Here is a 19,813-nt window from a genome sequence, read left to right as displayed (position 1 = left end):
TAGGGCTAATCCACTGCATTCCTAAATATAATGGAGAGATGCAATATGGCTATGCTCAAAAAATATTTTATAAATACTCACTTTAAAACATCAAAGAGACTACATTAAAGGAAAAATTTGTGAAATGAAAATTATAATTAGCACTGAGGTAGTTAAGATCTATGAAACCTAAATGTGGTATGCAATCAAATGCATGTATTCATATTCTGATTTTCTGTTGGAAGTGTGTGTTGTTAAGAGAGGGGGTCAGCCGTTTCAGCTAACTGAACTTCACTAAAGAGAGGTTGAGGCTTTTCAGTGTGTCCAGAAAATTTGAACAGCTTTATAACCATTTGGGAATGTCATTGGCAAGATCTCAAAGCCAAATACTAAATTCGGAAGAATGGGGGCATAGCTCAATTCCATGACACTCACAGAATCCATTCTTTGGTATGCAAACATTGTAGAAAATTGTAATTTATTTGGTTAGAACCTTTGAAATATGCTGGTCTTAAGCATTAAGAACATGTTTACCGTATTAAGAATAATACGGTAAACATTTTCCATATGACTGGAGCTTATTTTGAAAAAAAACTCTGGGGCTACAATCTACTTATAGGAAATGATCACATTTGAGGCAATGAAAGATGTATTACTGTTTTACTCTGTCTAAATTAATTTTGATGAAATTTGCTATTTGGATCCATGATGCAATTCCAGCTTGTAGTTGTGCATTAAATGATACAAAATTAGATGTTAACATGTATCATATGAAACCTCATCACTCTGGCTGCAGTTTATAAATTTCGTTGCAGAGGAAACCTATTTCAGTAGCAGCTTGCACAAACCCAGCATAATTGGAGAGAAAACATAATATCTTAACAGAACTCCAATACTGGTGAGATCAATTAGGCTGGCAAAAGTCAGCTCATATTTATCTCTGATCAACATGAAGTTGCTGGCTACAAAAATATCAGTCTATTTTATATAAATATGCGTTTTAAAAAACTGAAATAATAAAATTCATGCAAACAATAAGAAAGTAGGTAGCACATAAAGAAAAGGTTTTTTAATACTATTAAGTGTTAAAGTATTTAATTACACTAAGCTTTATGACAATACTATATTACAATTGCAAATGTACTTCATTTTTGGAAGAATAAGATGTATACATATACCAGAGTATATAATTAAATTGTGCCGATTTCAATTTTTGTGGTTATAATTACCGATTTCTTTTGTTAATGAAATTATACCATGAGAATTTTTTTTTTTTTTTTTTTTTTTTTTTACATAATAGATTATCTATTACTGATGTTTTGTGTGCTGAATATACATGTAAAGTTAATTTTCAACTGAATCGATTATAAAATTAGAAATCATTCCAAATTTTTAATCGCATTCATTATATGAAAAATTTGTTGCGCTTAAGTGTGATAGATTTACTGTTATTCAATGAAGTGCTGTAACAATAAAATTCAGCTAATTTTTTCTCATTTAGTGAATGAAATGAAAACAAAGTGTAATGCATAATGGAGTATGCATGCTGTGAGAATTCAGTATAATACTGTCATAATAGAAACAACGGGAATTGCTGAAACTTGACAGTAGATATTTATGAAGTGTTTTCATATAGAAAGAAAAATTTTTAAAGTTATCAATTGATATGTTACAATGTGATTGGACAGCCATTCTGTGGGGTGGGGGGTGGGGGGGAATTGGATTTTCAGCAGTTATTGTTTTCAGTCTTTCTTACAGAAAGAAAAATAAAGTTCTAAACATTAAAGGCGATAAAGGATGGGAAAAAAGTGAATACGACTGGTTTACATTATGATCTTTAGGAAAAACTGGCAACTAAAACTAAGTATGTTTTGTTATTCAGGAGATGCTATAATGTTCGAATTAAGGATTTCAGATCCACAAGTTTTATTTTGGTGGCGACCACCTGTGGTTAAGTAACTTCATAGTGAATGAAATGTTTTAAAGTGAAAAAAGTGCAAATTATGCAAAGAAAATAATATACGGTAAAAGCCCGAAGTTACGCAGTAGATGGGACCAACAAAAAACGCGCAAGTCGAATTTGCTTAACTCAGGGTATAATTTTGCATGTAATTTATACATACAAACATACAATTGGGACCAAAGGTTTACAAAAACACCTATATTTTTTAAGAAATATAATCATAATTGTAGTTTTTCGTACATAAAAAAAAGTTATTTCGATGTCGATGGTGTCATAAAATCTAATAGATTTGTCTGACGGCATAATGTCTTTTTCTTGTCATGAAGCATGACAAGAAATCTTGCTATGAAGCAAAATTTCTTCATAGCAAGCTAATGATTTTTTTATTCCTTGCCTTGTGGCTACAATTCGTTCCTCGTTAGAATCTATGTCCTCCAAAATCTGTAAACCTTTCTTTTATGATTGTTCTTACTGTGGATTCCTGTAGATCGAACTTCTTTGCTAGCTCACATATTTTCATTCCTCCTTCAAAATCCTTAATAATGTTGAGTTTTGTTTCCAAAGTCAATGTTTTTCTTTTCTTGCTAGCTGTAGAAGAATCGGACTTGCTTTCTTTTGGATGACATTATTATTTTTATGTGATAAAATTTTCATCAATAACATAACATTAAACAATCGCAAGGTTTGTAGACTATAAAAATCACGTATGAATGGAGACCGCACAAAACACATCAGTGCTTGTTCACAGCATGTGCAACACTGGCAAATGTGGCCGGGCCTGAAAGATACAACTAGTGGTGAAGCAGGACGGGAATATGTACATATAAGAAACTGCATAAGTCGGGGGTATGACTGTATTTAGAATAAGGCTGAAAAGTCATTGCCACTGGTGAATGAATTTCTGGAACCCTGAATATAGCCATTCATGTCTATCGAATCAGCATTTAAAAATACAATTACAGGTTTTATCAAGTTTAGTTTATTTGTTCAATTCCACCACCAATAAGCTGCTGGCATCATGATATTTGAATAATACTACAAATAGTTTACAATGCTAATTCCTGCTGACAAATTTTCCTCCAAATTTGTCTCTTATCAGACAGATTACAATATTGTCAGATTTTATATTTTAGTCCTTTATCTGGCATCAATCCACCTATACCTAAGTCATCTGTCATTTTCATTCCATTCTTATATAAGACTTGTTTTGCCAACCTTTCCTCTTCCATTCTGTTTAGGCAACAATATCACCTGAGATTAACTCTACTCACACTTAACATTCAATGTTAATGTCAAGTTCCTTCCTAACATTTTTAGCACGATTCTGCAATCAACCCCCCCCCCCCCCCCCCATCATAGGAGGAATGTGTTGATGGCTTATTATATAAATGTTATATTCTAGCTAGAAAAAGATATGTTATATGAAAATTCCTTGCTGCAAGAAAGACATTGGAATCTATAGTATGGACAACATTTTTGAAAGTGATGTTTATATTGCAAGTTGGTGAGAATTTTTTTTCCCCTTATGGATATCTATACAGTAACAATTGGGAAATAGGTGAAAGCATTTAGGGTTTTTGTACATCACAAATAACTCTACAGTTTATAAAGCAGCTGATATCAAGTCAAGAATGAGGGTTGATTTGCATGAGATAGGCAAATAACAGAGATGTTATTCTCAGCAACAATATAAATGACCCCCCCCCCCCCCCAAGCAAAGTTTGAATACACTGAACATGGAAATAGAATGTTGTGTGTCAGTGATCTTGCACTTTTCTTAAGGGGCTGATGGAAGCATGCAGGTTAGAATGAAAACTGCACCCATAAAAGAATTTATTAACTATTCTCCACAGCAATTTTCACTGTAGTTCAAATTTCAGACAACAGAATTCATTCTCATGAGAAAATAATGGATTATGGAATTACTTCTCTGCAAAATATAGTGAAACGCACAGAAGTACTGCAAAATATTGAATTTAAACAATGCTGAACCTGTAAAAATGACTTACCATTCTGGTTTAATATCCGTAACTGTACGAATGTAATTTTTTGTAGTTAGAACAAACTCATTATATATAACCCATTCTGGTTTGTGGTCAAGGCAAGTTGATGGATGTAATTGAACAACCTGGTTATCTTTAATTGTTAAATAATGACCAGTGCGTTCTAAATGAGCAACCTGCAAAAGACAAATAGTAAAACTTAGAATAAATTCTCTTTTCCCTTAAGTTAATAAATAAATAGAAGAAAACACTTCCCATGTTATCAACATATTTTATTTCTTTTTTCCCTGTTATAGATATAGCACAGTACAAGTAATCAAAGTAGTCTGAGATGACATTGCCACAGAATACTAAGACAATATCCCAGTTTTGTTTCAAAAAGAATTAAAATTTGCAGTCCCCCCCCCCTATTATTAAGCCTGGTAAGTAGTACTGACAATATCAATGTAATATTAGTTTTATTTTCCTTTGCCTGAGATAGTATCAAAACTAACTGCATTTAGCTTCAAGTGCTGCTTAGAGTAGAAATGGGAAAACCGTAAGGATTATTGAAATAAAACTCTTGGCCTTCTTGTTAAGCTTTCATTACTGTTTCAAGTAGCCACTAGCTTGTGATCTTCATTATATTTGCTTGTACAGTTGAAAGTGCCTGGGGTCAGCAACCTTTTGCTAATCTTTCCTCTCCCATTCTATTTAAGTGACCATACCACCTGAGATTATCTCTGCTAATGCATTCCTGGATGCTGACAATGTCAAGTTCTTTCCTAATATTCTCGTTTTTAATATGATATTGCCATTGATGCCATCTGTTCACGCCTCTAATCTTTCTCAGGACTCTCATATCTGCGGTCTCTAGTCTTCGGTCAAGTGTTTTACTTCTGACCCAGCTCTCGGATCCATAAGTTAAAACTGGTTTGAACACTGTCTTGTATACATCTAATTTAGTGTTCCGACTAATTTCTCTCTTATTCCATAGGAATTTATTCAATTGACTTCCCACCATACCAGCATAAAATGAAACCCAATGAAAAATTATCATGTAAAAACAAAGTAATATAGTTTCTAAATCACAATATGTGTGTCTCCCTGCTTAATATGCCTTTTTTTGATTGTTTTCCCTTAGCCAAATTATCTATATCCACTTTATAACCTGAAGAAAGACAACAGAACCTTGGTTCTGTTGTCTATTTCTATATTTAATTTACCATCTTCAGTAAAAATCGTGCCTAAGTAGCTGAAATGTTTTACTTGTTCCACAGATTATCCATTCAGCACACAGTTGACATTTTCAATGATTCTGCCTATGTTCATTGTCTTTTTATTGCTGACCTTCACATACTACATCTATTACAACAGTTATTCAATTTAGTCAGGGAATCTTGCAGACTTGTAGCAGATTTATTTAGAATTATAACATCATCTGCATAAAGCAAAGAGCTGACATTAACATCTCCAATTTTGATATAATGTTTAATACCACTTTCCTTCATAATGTGATCCATATAGATAATGAATAACAGAGGGGATAATGTACATCCTTGTCTTACACCAGATTTAACATTAAACCATCTTCCTGTACTTCCTTCAATTCTAACTGCTGACTTACAACTCAAATAAAGACTAAGTATTGCTTGATATAATGCCCCATTGACACCACATAACTGCAGCGTATTGAATAGCTTCTCTCTTGGCACCTTGTCATATGCCTTTTCCAAATCGACAAAACTTAAATACAGATCTTTGTTATATTCCCATGCTTTCTCGACTATTTGTCGAGATCTGATCCTGACAGCCTCTATTTGGCCTGAATCCAGCTTGTTCTTCACCAAGCTTTTCTTCCACAATTCTTCTCAACCATTTCTCAAGTATACTTGCATAGATCTTGCCAGGAACACTCAGTATGGAAATACCTCTGTAATTCTCATTCAGTTTTATTTCCCTTTTTATATATATGGGTACCATAAGAGCTCTACTCCAATCATTGGGAATTCGTCCTTCTGTCCTGGCTTTCTGAACTATGCAGTGCAGCCACTGTAAGACTCTTATACTACCATACTTCAGCATTTCTGGTCGAATATCATCTACTCCTGCTGCCATTCCACATTTCAAGCCTTTGATGGCTTTTTCTACTTCAAGTATGGATATGTATTCCTGACTGCATGCATAGTCAGTGTTTTTTTACCACTGTGCTGTCATCATTTAGCAGTTTTTCAAAGTAATTACTCCATACCTCAAGGATATCTTTTTCTCCCGTTTTCATGTCACCTTTATCATCTCTAACTCCTTTTACAGCACTCTTTCCTCCATTCCTAAGCTTCTTCAACAACCTCCAGAATATTTTGCCACCTTCTAGATATTTATTTTCTATATTCTTGCCAAAGTCCTCCCACGACTTTTGTTTAGCTAGTTTTACACAGTGTTTAGCATTCTTGCATTTGTCTCTATATTCTCTAAGAGCACAAGCTGACTTATTTGACAGGAACTTTTGATATGCTTTCTTCTTTTCCTTCACTGCCTCTTAACTTCCTGTGTCCACTATGGAGTTCTGGTTTTTTTTATCCATGCAGACAACCTCACCACATGCCTCTCTGGCAGAATCAATGTTTTCTTCAGAGTTTGCCACTGAATCTCCAAGGTTTGATTTCTGTTCTCAAACTCTTTCATTTTCTTTTCAATAATCTTTCTGTATTTTAGTCTACAGTTCACATCTGAGAGCTGCTCAAGTTTTATTTGCTTTGAAACTTTCTTACATGTTATTCTTTTCAATATGAAATTCAATTTTATCCTGCTCAAGACTAAATAGTGATCACTTCCAATTTCAAATCCTCTGTACACTCTGGTGTCCTGCACCAGGGAGAAAACATCACTATCAACAATAACATAGTCAATGAGACTTTTCTTATTCCTAGCCTCTTCTCTCCATGTGAATTTGTGCACATTTTTATGTTGGAACATGGTGTTAGTAATAACCAGTCCATGTCCTGAGCAGAAATCCATGAGATATTTGCCATTATTATTAGCTTTGCTCTTTTCTCCAAATTTTCCCAAAATATTTTTGTATGTCTCACAATCATTTCCTACTCTGCTATTTACCTCCCCAACAAGGACCAACTTTTCATTTTTCATTGTGTCAGTGGCTTTTTCTAAAGCCTCAAAAAATTCCTCCACTTCTACCTTAGTAGAACCTTCGGTGGGACCATAGGCACAAATAAGTCTCATTGTCCAGTTCCCCATTCTCATATTTGCCCACATTACTCTACTTGAGACTGACTGCCATTCAAGAAGATTAGCCTCGTATTTTGTGTTGAATACTATGGCTACTCCTTCTTTTCCTTGATTGTCATTGCTTGAATATAACATTTTGTATTTATTGCTCAGAAAGATCTCACCAGTTTTGGTCTTTTTTGTTTCAGTCACCCCTATTATGTCGATCTGGTACTTATCTAATTCCTCAGCTAGCTCCATTTCTTTGCCATTCAGGCTTCTTAAGTTGATAGTACCGATCTTTAACTCTGGTATTGTTGAGTTTGGGTATGTTTTCAGATTTGTTCCAGTAGCTGACTTTTTGCTGTTCGCCCGGGGGGGGGGGGGGGCTTGTTTAACCGGGCGATGCCTCAGCCGGCATGAAATTTTGTCATGTTGTACCATCATTTTTTATTTTGGTTTAACCAATAAGAATACAATTTGGTCGGCTAAATCCCAAATTGCCAAAAAAAAAAAAAAAAACCTTAAATTATAAATTTTTATTTATATTAATCTTAAAAAACACAGAAATATTTAAAGTATGAGATATGAAACAAGCATAAAAATGAAACCCAATGAAAAATTATCATGTAAAAACAAAGTAATATAGTTTCGTAGTTGGTTTGGTACATCATCAATGTTGACATTAAAAGGGTTCAAAAATAATGGCATTTCAATGCTATTTTTATGAAACTCCACAAATCTTGCTGAAAATTCTGTAAATCTTCAATAATACCAACAAAAGTTTTCTTTTGTGTTTGCCATCCAACTGTAGATGCAGATTTGCAACATATTTAATGATGTAGATTTTCTTCCATCATACGTTTCTCCAACAGACATAGTTTGCCTTCAAAAGTTTTATGTCAGAAAACAGTTCTGCTAGTAATTAACCTTGGCCCTGCAGGTTCAAATTAAGTTAATTAAGGTACGTTGTAATAGCTACCATAAATGCAAGAGACATAATCCAATTTTTATCTGATAGCTGTGGGACAGTATTTATCTATTTCTATTTAAACAGAAAATATCTATTTCTTCACGTAAATTAAAAAATCTTTTTAGTACAGCACCTCTACATAACCATCTAACAGCTGAATAGTAGATAATGTCCTTATATAATCTGATTCTATTTCTATCAAGAATTCTTGAAATTGGTGGCGTTTCAGACCGCTGCCTCAGATGTAATTTACAGTTGATATCATAATGTCCATAACATCTTTCATTGATGATAAAATTTTGCAACAAGATGCTTCCTGATGAATGATGCAATGCAACACAATTGGATTATCATAACCTAAATTCTGTAGAGCCACACATATTTCTTCCACCATCAGTTGTCACACTTTTTAATTTTTTCCAATCCAATTCTAAAGAATCAATAGTTTCTTTTACTTTTATGAACAAATCATTGCCGGTTGTAGTACATTTTAAACTACACAAACTGGCCAATTCTTCATGAACATTAAAGTCACTATCGAGGCCCCAAATAAATATCATTACTTGCGCAGTATCTGTTACATCAGTACTTTCATCCAATGCCAGAGAAAACAATCAAATGATTTTGCTTTAAATTTAAGCTGCTCAAATAAATTGGTGCCGATTTCATCTCCTCGGCTTGTACAAGTCCGGCAGATAAACCAATAAACATTGTTTAATAAATTCTAAATCTGTATAAGGCCTTCCTTCTTTTGCAACCAGTTCCGCTACGACATAACTAGCATGAACAACTGATTCATTATGAATACTTTGCTTCTTAAATATGTTTTGCTGAGCAGTCAAAGAAGCTTTTAATTTATTGATTTGATTTAGTCAATGTTCACAGTTCAAATCCTTGTATTGGCTTTCATGTTCATTCTCGTAATGACGTCTGTTATTATATTCTTTCATAACAGCAACACTTATGACAAATAAGACAAAGGAGCTTACCCCGATTTTCAATAAAGTACTACTCGCTATTCCATTCATCATTAAACCTTCTTCCTTCATCTGCAATTTTACATTTTCTCGAACCCATTTTTGAAATTATTTTTAACAAATATATATCCTCTGAAAATAATAGTTCATGTTATTGAATTACAGGTATCCCTCGATGTTACCGTGTATATCAAAATCGCGTGCAATAAAACAAAGAAAAAACACTGCAAATATAATACATGATGGTACAAATTAAGTGGATATTGAATTCAACATTATTTCAAAGCCAATTAAAGAAACTACTAGAATTTCGTGCTGAATATATAGAAACTAAAAGGTTCGGCAGATGCAAGCATAAATAACCTTATGGGCAACTCGTAGTAAAGGTGGGGTTAGCTCCAGATCACTTTCCTTAGTATTTTCCATAAATGTAAAGCACATCTCCTAGAGGAGATGTATGATAAATAAGTCTTATGTATTTATTTTCAGTTACAATCTACAAATTAATGAACAAAGAATTTAAAAAAAAAAAAAAAAAAAACTAAACCATACTATACTGACAATGGAGGTCGCGGTATCTCTCAGATACAGTTTACCGTCAAATACCACAAACCTTTACATAATATGTGTTAAACCAAACTGACAGCAAAAACAAGTGCGGAATATCACTCATAACATGTGAATGCACAGCTACTCATGACCTCCAAGCTACAATGAATTGTGTAAGAATATTTATATTAAACATTTTGCTTGTATCTGTCAGATCAGCTGCGAGCTCCTCAGGATTAAAGGTGCAATAATCAAAAATCTTTCCATGTATATCAAGGGATTGCCGCAATTAATTTCATCATGATAATCAAAACTATGGTAAGCAAGGGATACCTGTATATTAAAAGACGGACTAGGACATGTGACTGCAAAAGTGTGCCAAATTCTCGGTTGTCATCAGATGGGATGAAGTCTTTGTTATCCCCATTCATGATGACTCACCTGGTTGGCACGGCAAGTTGTACACCGATATCACGAAGTATAGGTATAAAATTATTTTTAATTTATTATTCATATTATAAAATGCATTATTTAAATAATTCAACATACAGGCCACATGCCATGTAAGTATGGTCAACCTTTTAAGGGCTGCCAAAAATGTACGTTTGAGCTGCCAGTTGCCCACCCCTGCTCTAGGCAGTCTGAGTGTGTATGATCAAGATCAGTTATGTGTTAACCAAATTTTAGAAATTTTCAGGCTGTTATTCTTATTCAAACCTTGTTTTATGATAGCTTCAAATATTTCCTTTTAAATTATCTTTCATGCCATGTTGTTCTTGTTTGACGTAATGGTGACTGTTCTTCTATGCAAGATGTCCATGCACCAGCACCTAGGTCGTTTGCAAATGATTTGGGACTGCATAGTCTCAATGGATACCTTAATTCTTCCAGTAGCCTCTTCACCAAAGCAATCACACTTAGGGGGTGTTCAGTTATCATAGCATATCAAGAACCTAAAAGGCATTCACAGTCCAAGATGCACCACACCAGCAGAGTCAAGTTAGGCATTTCCTGAATTTTTGACACGCTGAGCCTGAAAGGTTTCCCATCACTCTAGACTACTCTAAAGTCAACAGTGCGCATGTAGAGTACTTGACTATAATAATTTTTTATACAGAAAAATTTCTTATTTAAAAGCTTTTAATACATTTTATCTGAACATTACATGTATATTTGTGCATCTGGCAGGAACTCACTTGATCATGTAGCATTTTACCTTCTGCATCAGAAATGCACATTTTTACACATTCAACTTCCTTGTTAGAATTTATTTAAAATTAGCATTTGTCAACTCTCTTCATATAGACAATATTTCAAAAGTAATATTTTTTTAAAATTTATTTCAAGCATTTGCATGCACACACATCTGCTTTTAAAAATATTATGCATTACATAAATAGGGTGTTGTTTTCTGCACCAAGTATACATGAATAACTAGCAATATTTCTATTTTATAATTATATCATTGTAATGAATGAAAACTATCCAGTTTTCATTCATTACAATGATATAATTGTAATGAATAATATCATTACAATTATATAAATTGTAATTTATTAAAAAAAATTACATAAAACTAGACTTTCATTCATTGTAATGAATGAAAGTCTAGTTTTTATTGATCACCTGTAAAAACTTGTACAATACTTAAGGCAGCACTATGAAACCCATAAGTGGAGAACCATCAAATCAACAATGCCACAGTTCATTTTAGTAGAAAATACCTCCACTTTGGAAATACAAGGGTATAAGACAGGGTAACAATATCGTCCAAAATCTTTCACAGTATGTTTAAGAAGAAACATTCAAACTTATTGATTGGAGAGAAAAAAAAGAGATATTCAAGCCATTTATGCTTTGCAGATGACAGAATTATGTTTACTTTAAGTGCAAATAAACTAAAAACTTGTACCCAAATTGCTTCAAAACAGCTAGCTTTAAGATAAAGTAGATCCATGTGGATGGCTGTGGGGGGGGGGTGAGACTGGGCAATGAAATTACTCATGCCTAAAGACAATCTGATCCATGCCCACAACAGAATTCAAACATCAATGTGCAAAAACCAATTACCAATTCAAAACAGCTAGCTTAAAAGATAAACATAAAGAAGACTCAAGTTATGCCGATTACTATATTCTCTCTCTCTTTTATGAATCACATAAAAGAGAGAGAGAATCTCTATATTAATTTTATATTGTTATTCATTTTTTCCCATAGAATACCAAAATTTTAAAACCACTGAATATTTTTGTTGCCCCTCAGAAAAATCTCTGCCTTCTCTCACTTCTCCTAAGGATAAGCTTCTGTTGCTAGGTTTTCCAGATGTCTACAAAATTCCTTGCTCTTGCAGCTTTTCTTATTTTGGACAAACTGGAAGATCTGCTTGTATTCATCTAAAAGAACATAAGTCATCATCAAAGTCCTGACATGTACCCTAAGGGGTTTACAGGATATTCATAGTAGTAGTAGTACTGCATTAAAAAGTTACACCATTACTAACTTCCGATCAACAATTTTCTTCCAAATTAATCTGTTACCTGTCAAGACTCCATCTATCAATCCATCTACATCTTGGTCTTCCTTTTGCGTCTTTGTTCTGGCAAAGAACCCTTGTTTTGCTAATCATTCCTTTTCCATTCTATTTAAGTGACCATACCATTTAATACAATTCATTCAGACATTTAATATAAGAACATTTGATTGCCATTCTGTAATCCTGTACTGAAGATGTTTAACACTGACACAAAAATTCTACAAATGAATAGTTTAATAACTCCAAACAGAGTTTTCCTCTGTTTGGAGTTATTATTCTAAAACCACCAATGACCACTATATCTTAAAAAAAGAGTTTTTAACCAGCGTATTCTCCCTATGTTGACATTTCTGCAAAACATGGATATTAAATACAAAGGAAACTCGACATCTAACAATACAATTTGGCTCGGAAAGATGTATGCTTGGTATCATGAGATGAACACGGAAGGAATACTTGGATAAGAACTCAGACCATCAAATTATAACATTATAGAAATGATCTGACACCCAATGGATTGGAAGGGGGTGGGGGGAAATACATATCGCTCAAGGTAAGACCACTGACAGACCAAAGTACTGGAGTAGAAACCACTGGAGGAAATACAAGAAAAAAATTATGATAGATTAATGAAATCTTCAGATTTACAGTTGTGACATAGGAAAGGCTTTCATCCAGCAGTGGCAGATGATGATGTCCGATGAAAACCATCATGTTATCTATAATAACCATCGAAAGCAAACAAAGGCAATTAGCCATCAATGCGCTTGCCTTTGATAGTTCAATTTGTAATGAAGTTCATCTCCCACTTAATAAACAATCAGAAACATCCATGCCACAGTGAGATTTTGAACCTTCAATTGGTAGGGAAGTAGATTTAGTAACTACACATCTGTGACACACGCTTTTTACTTGTTTTCTACAAACATTTTTTTTTTAAAATTTAATTAAGCATGGCTTTTAGAATTCTTGCATGTGTATTTCAACTGCAAATCAATTCACTGAATTTGCAATTATTTTTTATACTGGTGCTGAATGGCTAATTCCCGTTCTTATTTCTCAATCATTCAGTCATCAAAAATAAATCAAGCATATTGAAAAAACAATAGTTGTTGTTCCTTCATAAAATAATGAAATACTTCCCCCCCCCCTTTTTTTTTAAATAACTCACGGAAGAAAATTCAAAATCTCGTAATACAACATTTCTATATTTCACTCTCAAATAATGCAGATTTTGCATAAAGCTTCACAGTTCTTTTCACCTCGGGTGATTTTCAAAAACAAGATAAGTTGCCCATCTTTTAGGATTAGTCAGGCTTTTCTTGCATATCTTGGAAATAAGTTTTTTCTTTCTTGGAGTTAAAGAACATTTTAGGAAGATGTGTGAGGTGATCAAAATTTTTTTAGAAAAAGCTTCCTTTATATCTGTTATTTTTAAATATGTTTTTAAGGTATTTTACTGTATTTCCTGCCATGGTAAAACTTTTACTTTGTTTTACTTGTGCAGTGCAGTGGTGATGGTGGTAATTAACTGTTTATTCACAAATACTCCAACTGTTTAAGAGTTTATAGGATGACATGTAATTCATTTGATACCACAGTTAACTCACAATACCACAACTATAACAAATCTATTTGTATTCGTGCAGAGTTTTTTCTTCATATGAGCCAGTCAGGTGGTTCATATCTGATTAATGCAGATCGACATATAATTACATGCACTTTTAGAAATTTAAAAATCCAAAGCAAATATCTCTCTCTTATTTATTAGTTCCTGTGCTTTCAGGATGAAAGCACAGGATGAAATAATTTGTCATATCCAACATCATGGACAAGTATGCAATGATACAAGTCATATTGCTCAGTGTGAACATGTTAACAAATAACAGATCTTTGATTGGATTATCCCCTAATCTTAACTGCATCAAGACAAACTTCACGTCATCATCATTTAACATGGAGTTTAGAAATCAGACGATCGCCAGCCAAACATTCACCAATAAGAACACAAATCTAATAGACAAATTCACCACCTGCAATCTTCTGTGCAACTTAAAGCTTTTTACCCAATCAGCTTCTAGTAAAACCTTCCACATCTCTCTCTCACTCATGTGTATTTCTTGGGACTATGAAACACCTGACATGCTTTTTACTTATATTTTCTACAACCATTTTAAAAAAATGCACTGCTCTTCTGCATTCTGAATAGATGTGGTCCAGCACAAAATCCATTCTAAGTTAAATCTTTCCTCTACTCATTCACTCACTATCTACCAAAAAGTCCTTCCAAATCCTCATAGCATTTATACTACTCAAAATATGATTCTCTATAACAAACCATTCATGATAAGCAATTCTTCTTATTACCATAAATTTGCTATAGGGAGAATTAAGAGAATGATATCCCATTCTGGAGAAATGTGTAATGCCATTTTTTTACTGAGAAAAAATAATTTAAAAAATAATAATAAATACAAAGAGTTTTGTACACCATACCTGCATGAAGAAACCTGCAACAAGAGCTTTCCTAATGTTTATGTAATAATCTTTGCTCGTAAATTCTGTAGACGTTCTTCGAAGACTGAAACGGTCCATAATGCGAGATAACTGCTGTCGTACATTGTCAGCACTTTTCAGTGAACGATAATTAACAAAATTGTCATAGCACCATTGAGGATCTTCATGATCTATAAAAATTAAAACAATCTTTTAAGATAATTATTTTTTATAACATTCCTTACTGTGTTCATTATCAGAAGAGATGTTTAAAAATAAATGTTTTACCAGATTCTAAAAAAAAGGACCAAATAAAAGCACATAAGGCATAATTAGAAATTCTATTCATGTGAACTCTACAAGAGGTCTTTATATGGAGGGCAGTTTAAATCTGATACACTCTTGATCTGTAAACTTATCTGCCATATTAAAGCATACACATAAAATAAAGTGAATCAATCTACATAAAATTTTGCTTGAAAAATAGCAAAAACTGTAATCGAAATACTTTTAGCGTTAAAAAAAATATAGGGGAACAATGTTCCTACAGATTTTCTTAACTGGGTTTCACGGAAGACAAGTTCTATGAAAGATCCAAGAGATACAAGAAATTTGATATTGATAGAATTTAGGTTTGTTAGATCCACTTAAGTAATTAACAACCAAACTATTTTCCAAATTCCACGCTGCTTTTTAATTTGGTCTATGATCTCTACAGAGAGTGACATACTAATACCTTAAAAACGCTCTTGAAACAATCATCTTTCACACTGAAAATCATTAAACACACTGGAAGTTTATTTTAGTGAAATGAAAATACAAAAAATGTTATTATGGTATATGGATTCCCAACTTACCTGATTCTATTTAGGTAGAGTACATATACAATATATAATATAGTATGAACATAAAATACTGAATATCACTTTTTGTATTATTAACATCATTTGTTGCTCGTTAGCACAACTTATAACAAACCCTTTACGTGTGCATACTTAAGGTAAGAGTCCAGAAGCAAATAACAGTAGGAAGTGTCACAATTATGATAAACATAAAGAGATCCAACATCTCTTTCTTTTAAGACTAGGGCTTTATATTTAAGTTATTCTGCAAACTGGCCAGAATGACAAAATGCTGGATCAAACCTAGTGGTAACACTTGGTTAGGACATTAGTTCCTTTCAGCTACAATTTGAACTCTTTCTGCAAGTCTGAATGCTGTGTGTCTTAACACATTTGTAATATTTGTAATATTTGCTCTGATATGCTGATTTGAAACCCAAAGAAATATTAATAACTCAAATTATTTATTTTGTTCTTCTGGTGTTGTTTATACTTTAAAGCACTTATGAATAACCACCAACATATAAGCCTATCATTATATGCACTGTTGAGGCCACATATGGCTTAGGCAAACAATCTAGTACATGTTTCTATTAATTTTAACATATCAAACAACTATGAAAAGTCAAAGACAAAAAACAACAAAAATTCAGAAAAGTAGAAATCTTCTCAAAGCCTTTAACAAATATATGTATGATCTTCAAATAATCAACTTCCAAGTTCCAAACTCAATGTTGATAATTTAAATCATGGATCTGCCAAACCATGCTTATCTTTCCTAACAGATACTAAACTTTCAAATTCTTCAATCAGTGCTCATCTTACTATTTCATCTCAAAGATTACAAAAGTTCACTGTGTCAGAATGTTCTTTGACTAAAGATTTCATAATCCTATATGGCATAGGATAAACTATCCTCTGTAGGATTATTATAAACCATATCATTTATCTAAAACAGGTGTATATATTAAGGAACTAGTGTGTGCCAATGCTATAACTGATTAACCACACCTTAAGAGACTGAGTATGGTATGACCATCTGCAGACTGTGCTAATGCAAATAGAAGAAACCACTGAATACCCTGAAAATGGTTGTTGGACCATTTTTATGGTATACTGCAAGTGGTCCAACAACCAGAACACATCTAGTGACAGCCCTCTTGTTCCATCTCATGCGCTGCAGCATAGGCTGAGTGCAAGCTGGACTTCCCGTGTTTTCAGACAGTTATATGAAAAAACTATTGTTGATATAGTGGTTTTTTTTCTTCTTTTTTTAATGTAATAAAGGATGAAGGCCACCATTCCAGTAAGAATTATTTCAGTTAGGATAAGAACAATCAGCCAAAGGAAAGGAAAGAAAATAACGCATCATTCAGACTATTCTGTTTGGAACCACTATAGTACTAAAAGACATGCAACAGTGGCCGAGTGAAGGGTATTCCACAAAAAAAAAAGGAGGGGGGGTAATTAGACTGCAGTCCAAATTACCTAGAAATGAGCTAACATTTACATTATATTTGACAAAATGTTTCATATCATTGGTTCCTTTTATTGAAGCTCTTCAATGGTTTGAATTTTACTATTTTCCCTTAAATTTTGTATCAGTAAGGAGTAGCACTAGTATTTAACACTAAACCCAAAGATCAACTTTTTAAATGATACACAATTTCAAGTAATGATGCAGTTAATTTCAAACAGGAAACTGGATAACAGGACATTTCTACCTATAGACTCGCAGAAGTCTAGCAGGAAAGGAGGAATTTTCAAGTCCTAAGACAGTTAACATGATGAAAAATGAAAAGCTGGTTGTCAGAGAATAAAACAGCAGAGAACCAGGCGTGTGGAAATTTTTTAAAAACTTTTTTTTGGGGAAAAGGGGAGGGCATAATATGTTCTTGTTGGATCTGAGCATGGCATAGTCATTAGTTAGGTTCTAATGCTGCAATCTGAAGATTTGCATAAATTCACATGTAGAGAACACACACACACACACACAGATTATTAAGTCATTGATTGGGTTATCTTCATAAACACAAGGACATAAGATTTGATGAATGCTAGTTTCAAAAAGAAACAAAAGAAAGTCCTAAGACAGTTAACATGATGAAAAATGAAAAGCTGGTTGTCAGAGAATAAAACAGCAGAGTAGAAAATTAATACCAGACGTGTGGAAATGTTTTAAAAAACTTTTCGGGGGAAGGGGGGGGGGCATATGTTCTTGTTGGATCTGAGCATAATATAGTCATTAGTTAGGTTCTAATGCTGCAATCTAAAGATTTGCATAAATTCACATGTAGAGAACACACAGATTATTAAGTCATTGATTGGGTTATCTTCATGGACATAAGATTTGATGAATGCTACAGTTTCAAAAAGAAACAAAAGAAAGTTGAGCAGCTTCCAGGTGAAATTTAAAAGAGTTTGAAAACAAGAACCAAACCTTTAAGATACAGTGGCAAAAATCCAAAAAATACAGACTAGAGTAAGGAGGAATGATAAATTTGCCTGTAACGGTTTAAAAAAAAAAAAATCAGAGCTTGATGGTTGGACTCTAAAAATTAAAAACACAGTCCTGGAAAAGTTCCAGGTAAGTTAACACATGCTCAGAAAATAGAGAAAAATGCAAGAAAGCTGCCTGAAAATAGAAAATTCATGCAAAGTTGTAAGAAGACAAAAGATAAATACGGTTAGACTTTCACAAGGGGAAACTTGTAGGGACCAGAGAGTTTGTTATAATGGATAGAAGTTTGCTACAGTGAATTTCTTTTAGCTCAATACTGTAACAATGGGTCTTTTGTTAGGGTCTTTCGTCAGTCTGTTATAGTAAAAACACACTTACTAACCACAGTAATGACTATTTAATCCGTAAATTTTCATCCCAAGTATCTTGGGACATCATCAGTACAATAGTTCAAACAATACTAGGAATAACATACAGTGAGAGCGCATGATTACAATGGAATCTCAATATGCATGCAGTAATGTGTCATATAAGGGGGACTGGAAAATAATCAATTATTTTTAATAGGTCATTTTTAGCCGATTGTTTTTTCTTAAATAACACAAATTATTAAATTAGATTTTTATTTAAATATTAAAATTACTTTTCTATTTAAAAAATCTTTTTTTTTTTAAATTTTAGATTATTTTTTTCAATATGACGGACTTTAAAGTTGAAGAGCACCATTTACATCATTGTATGCTGTTTCACCAAGGAAAGAATGCTACCGAGGCTACCAAAATCATTTGCTCAACTTATGGAGACGTATTGAAGGTTAACAAATGTCAGCAATGGTTTAGGAGATTTGCCGAAAAAAATTTTGATCTCTCTGATCGTCCTCGATCTGGAAGACTTCTTACTCTAGATGACGATGCTCTTAAGACACTCGTTGAATCAGATCCAAAACAAACCATACAATTAGCAGAGAAACATCATCATGGTCAACTTTCCAAGAGCACTTACATAAGAGTGGCAAGGTTCTTAAATAGGGTGTATGGGTACCACATGAACTGTCAGAAAACAATAAAGCACAGAGACTAGTGATCTGCAATCCCATTGTTGACCAGACAACAAAATGACCCCTTTTTGGAACAAGTTATAACTGGTGACGAAAAATGGGTGCTGTATATTATTATTATTATTCAGGCCTCCATGGAGTCAAAAGACTCATCATGGGATGTCCTTCCTAAGAACATAAAGTCTGTCAAGATTCATCGAGGGGGAGGTCCCCCCCCCCCAAGAAACACAAAGTCTATCATACCACTCCTTAAACTCATTGACCGTTCTCGCTCTCACCACTCCATCAGGCAATGCATTCCATGGTTCAACCACCCTCCATGCAAAGAAACCACTCCTCACCCTCTTGCTCACAGTTTTCTTTCGTAACTTCCAGGGATAGCCTCTTGTCATCACTCTTTCCCAGTGTTAAACCAAGCGAAAGAACTCCCCAGTGTCAACCCTGTAACCGCCTCTCAACAGTTTAAAAGTCTCAATCGTATCACCTCTCTATCCACCAAACTCTGCAGCCCACATTCTTTCTCTTATTTTGGTTATGAGGATCGTCTCTCAGATGATCCTCATAACCAAAATTGTACAATCCTGAAACCATCTGTCATCCATCTTTGTACCCTTTCCACAGTTAATTTATCCCCTTCAAATCATGGGGACCAAATCTGAGAATAATAGTCTTTAAGTGTGGTCTGATCAGAGACTTATACAACGGAATGATAACCCTTTTATCTCTGCAGGTCAGTGTCCTTCTCATAATTGCAGCAATCCTCTGTGTTACCTTCA

General features: G+C 33.6%; 1 protein-coding gene across 2 annotated transcripts in view; it reads right to left on the bottom strand.

Annotated features, from left to right (window-relative positions):
- Positions 1 to 19,813, bottom strand: part of Dhx15 (DEAH-box helicase 15) — a 158,389-nt gene that overhangs the window by 1,751 nt on the left and 136,825 nt on the right. For both annotated transcript variants that reach the window (XM_090404090.1, XM_090404089.1), the window contains exons 11-12: positions 14,678 to 14,868; positions 3,952 to 4,121 (exon numbers count right to left, since the gene is read on the bottom strand). In XM_090404090.1, the coding sequence (XP_090260216.1) occupies positions 3,952 to 4,121; positions 14,678 to 14,868 (361 nt within the window). The remainder of the gene's footprint in view (positions 1 to 3,951; positions 4,122 to 14,677; positions 14,869 to 19,813) is intronic.

Source organism: Typopeltis vanoorti, chromosome 14, assembly GCF_054136105.1.
Source record: "Typopeltis vanoorti isolate ZY-2024b chromosome 14, IOZ_Tvanoo_1.0, whole genome shotgun sequence".
NCBI classification, from domain to species: Eukaryota; Metazoa; Arthropoda; class Arachnida; order Uropygi; family Thelyphonidae; genus Typopeltis; species Typopeltis vanoorti.
Note: the sequence above shows the minus strand (reverse complement) of the source record. Positions and strands in the feature narration are given on the sequence as shown.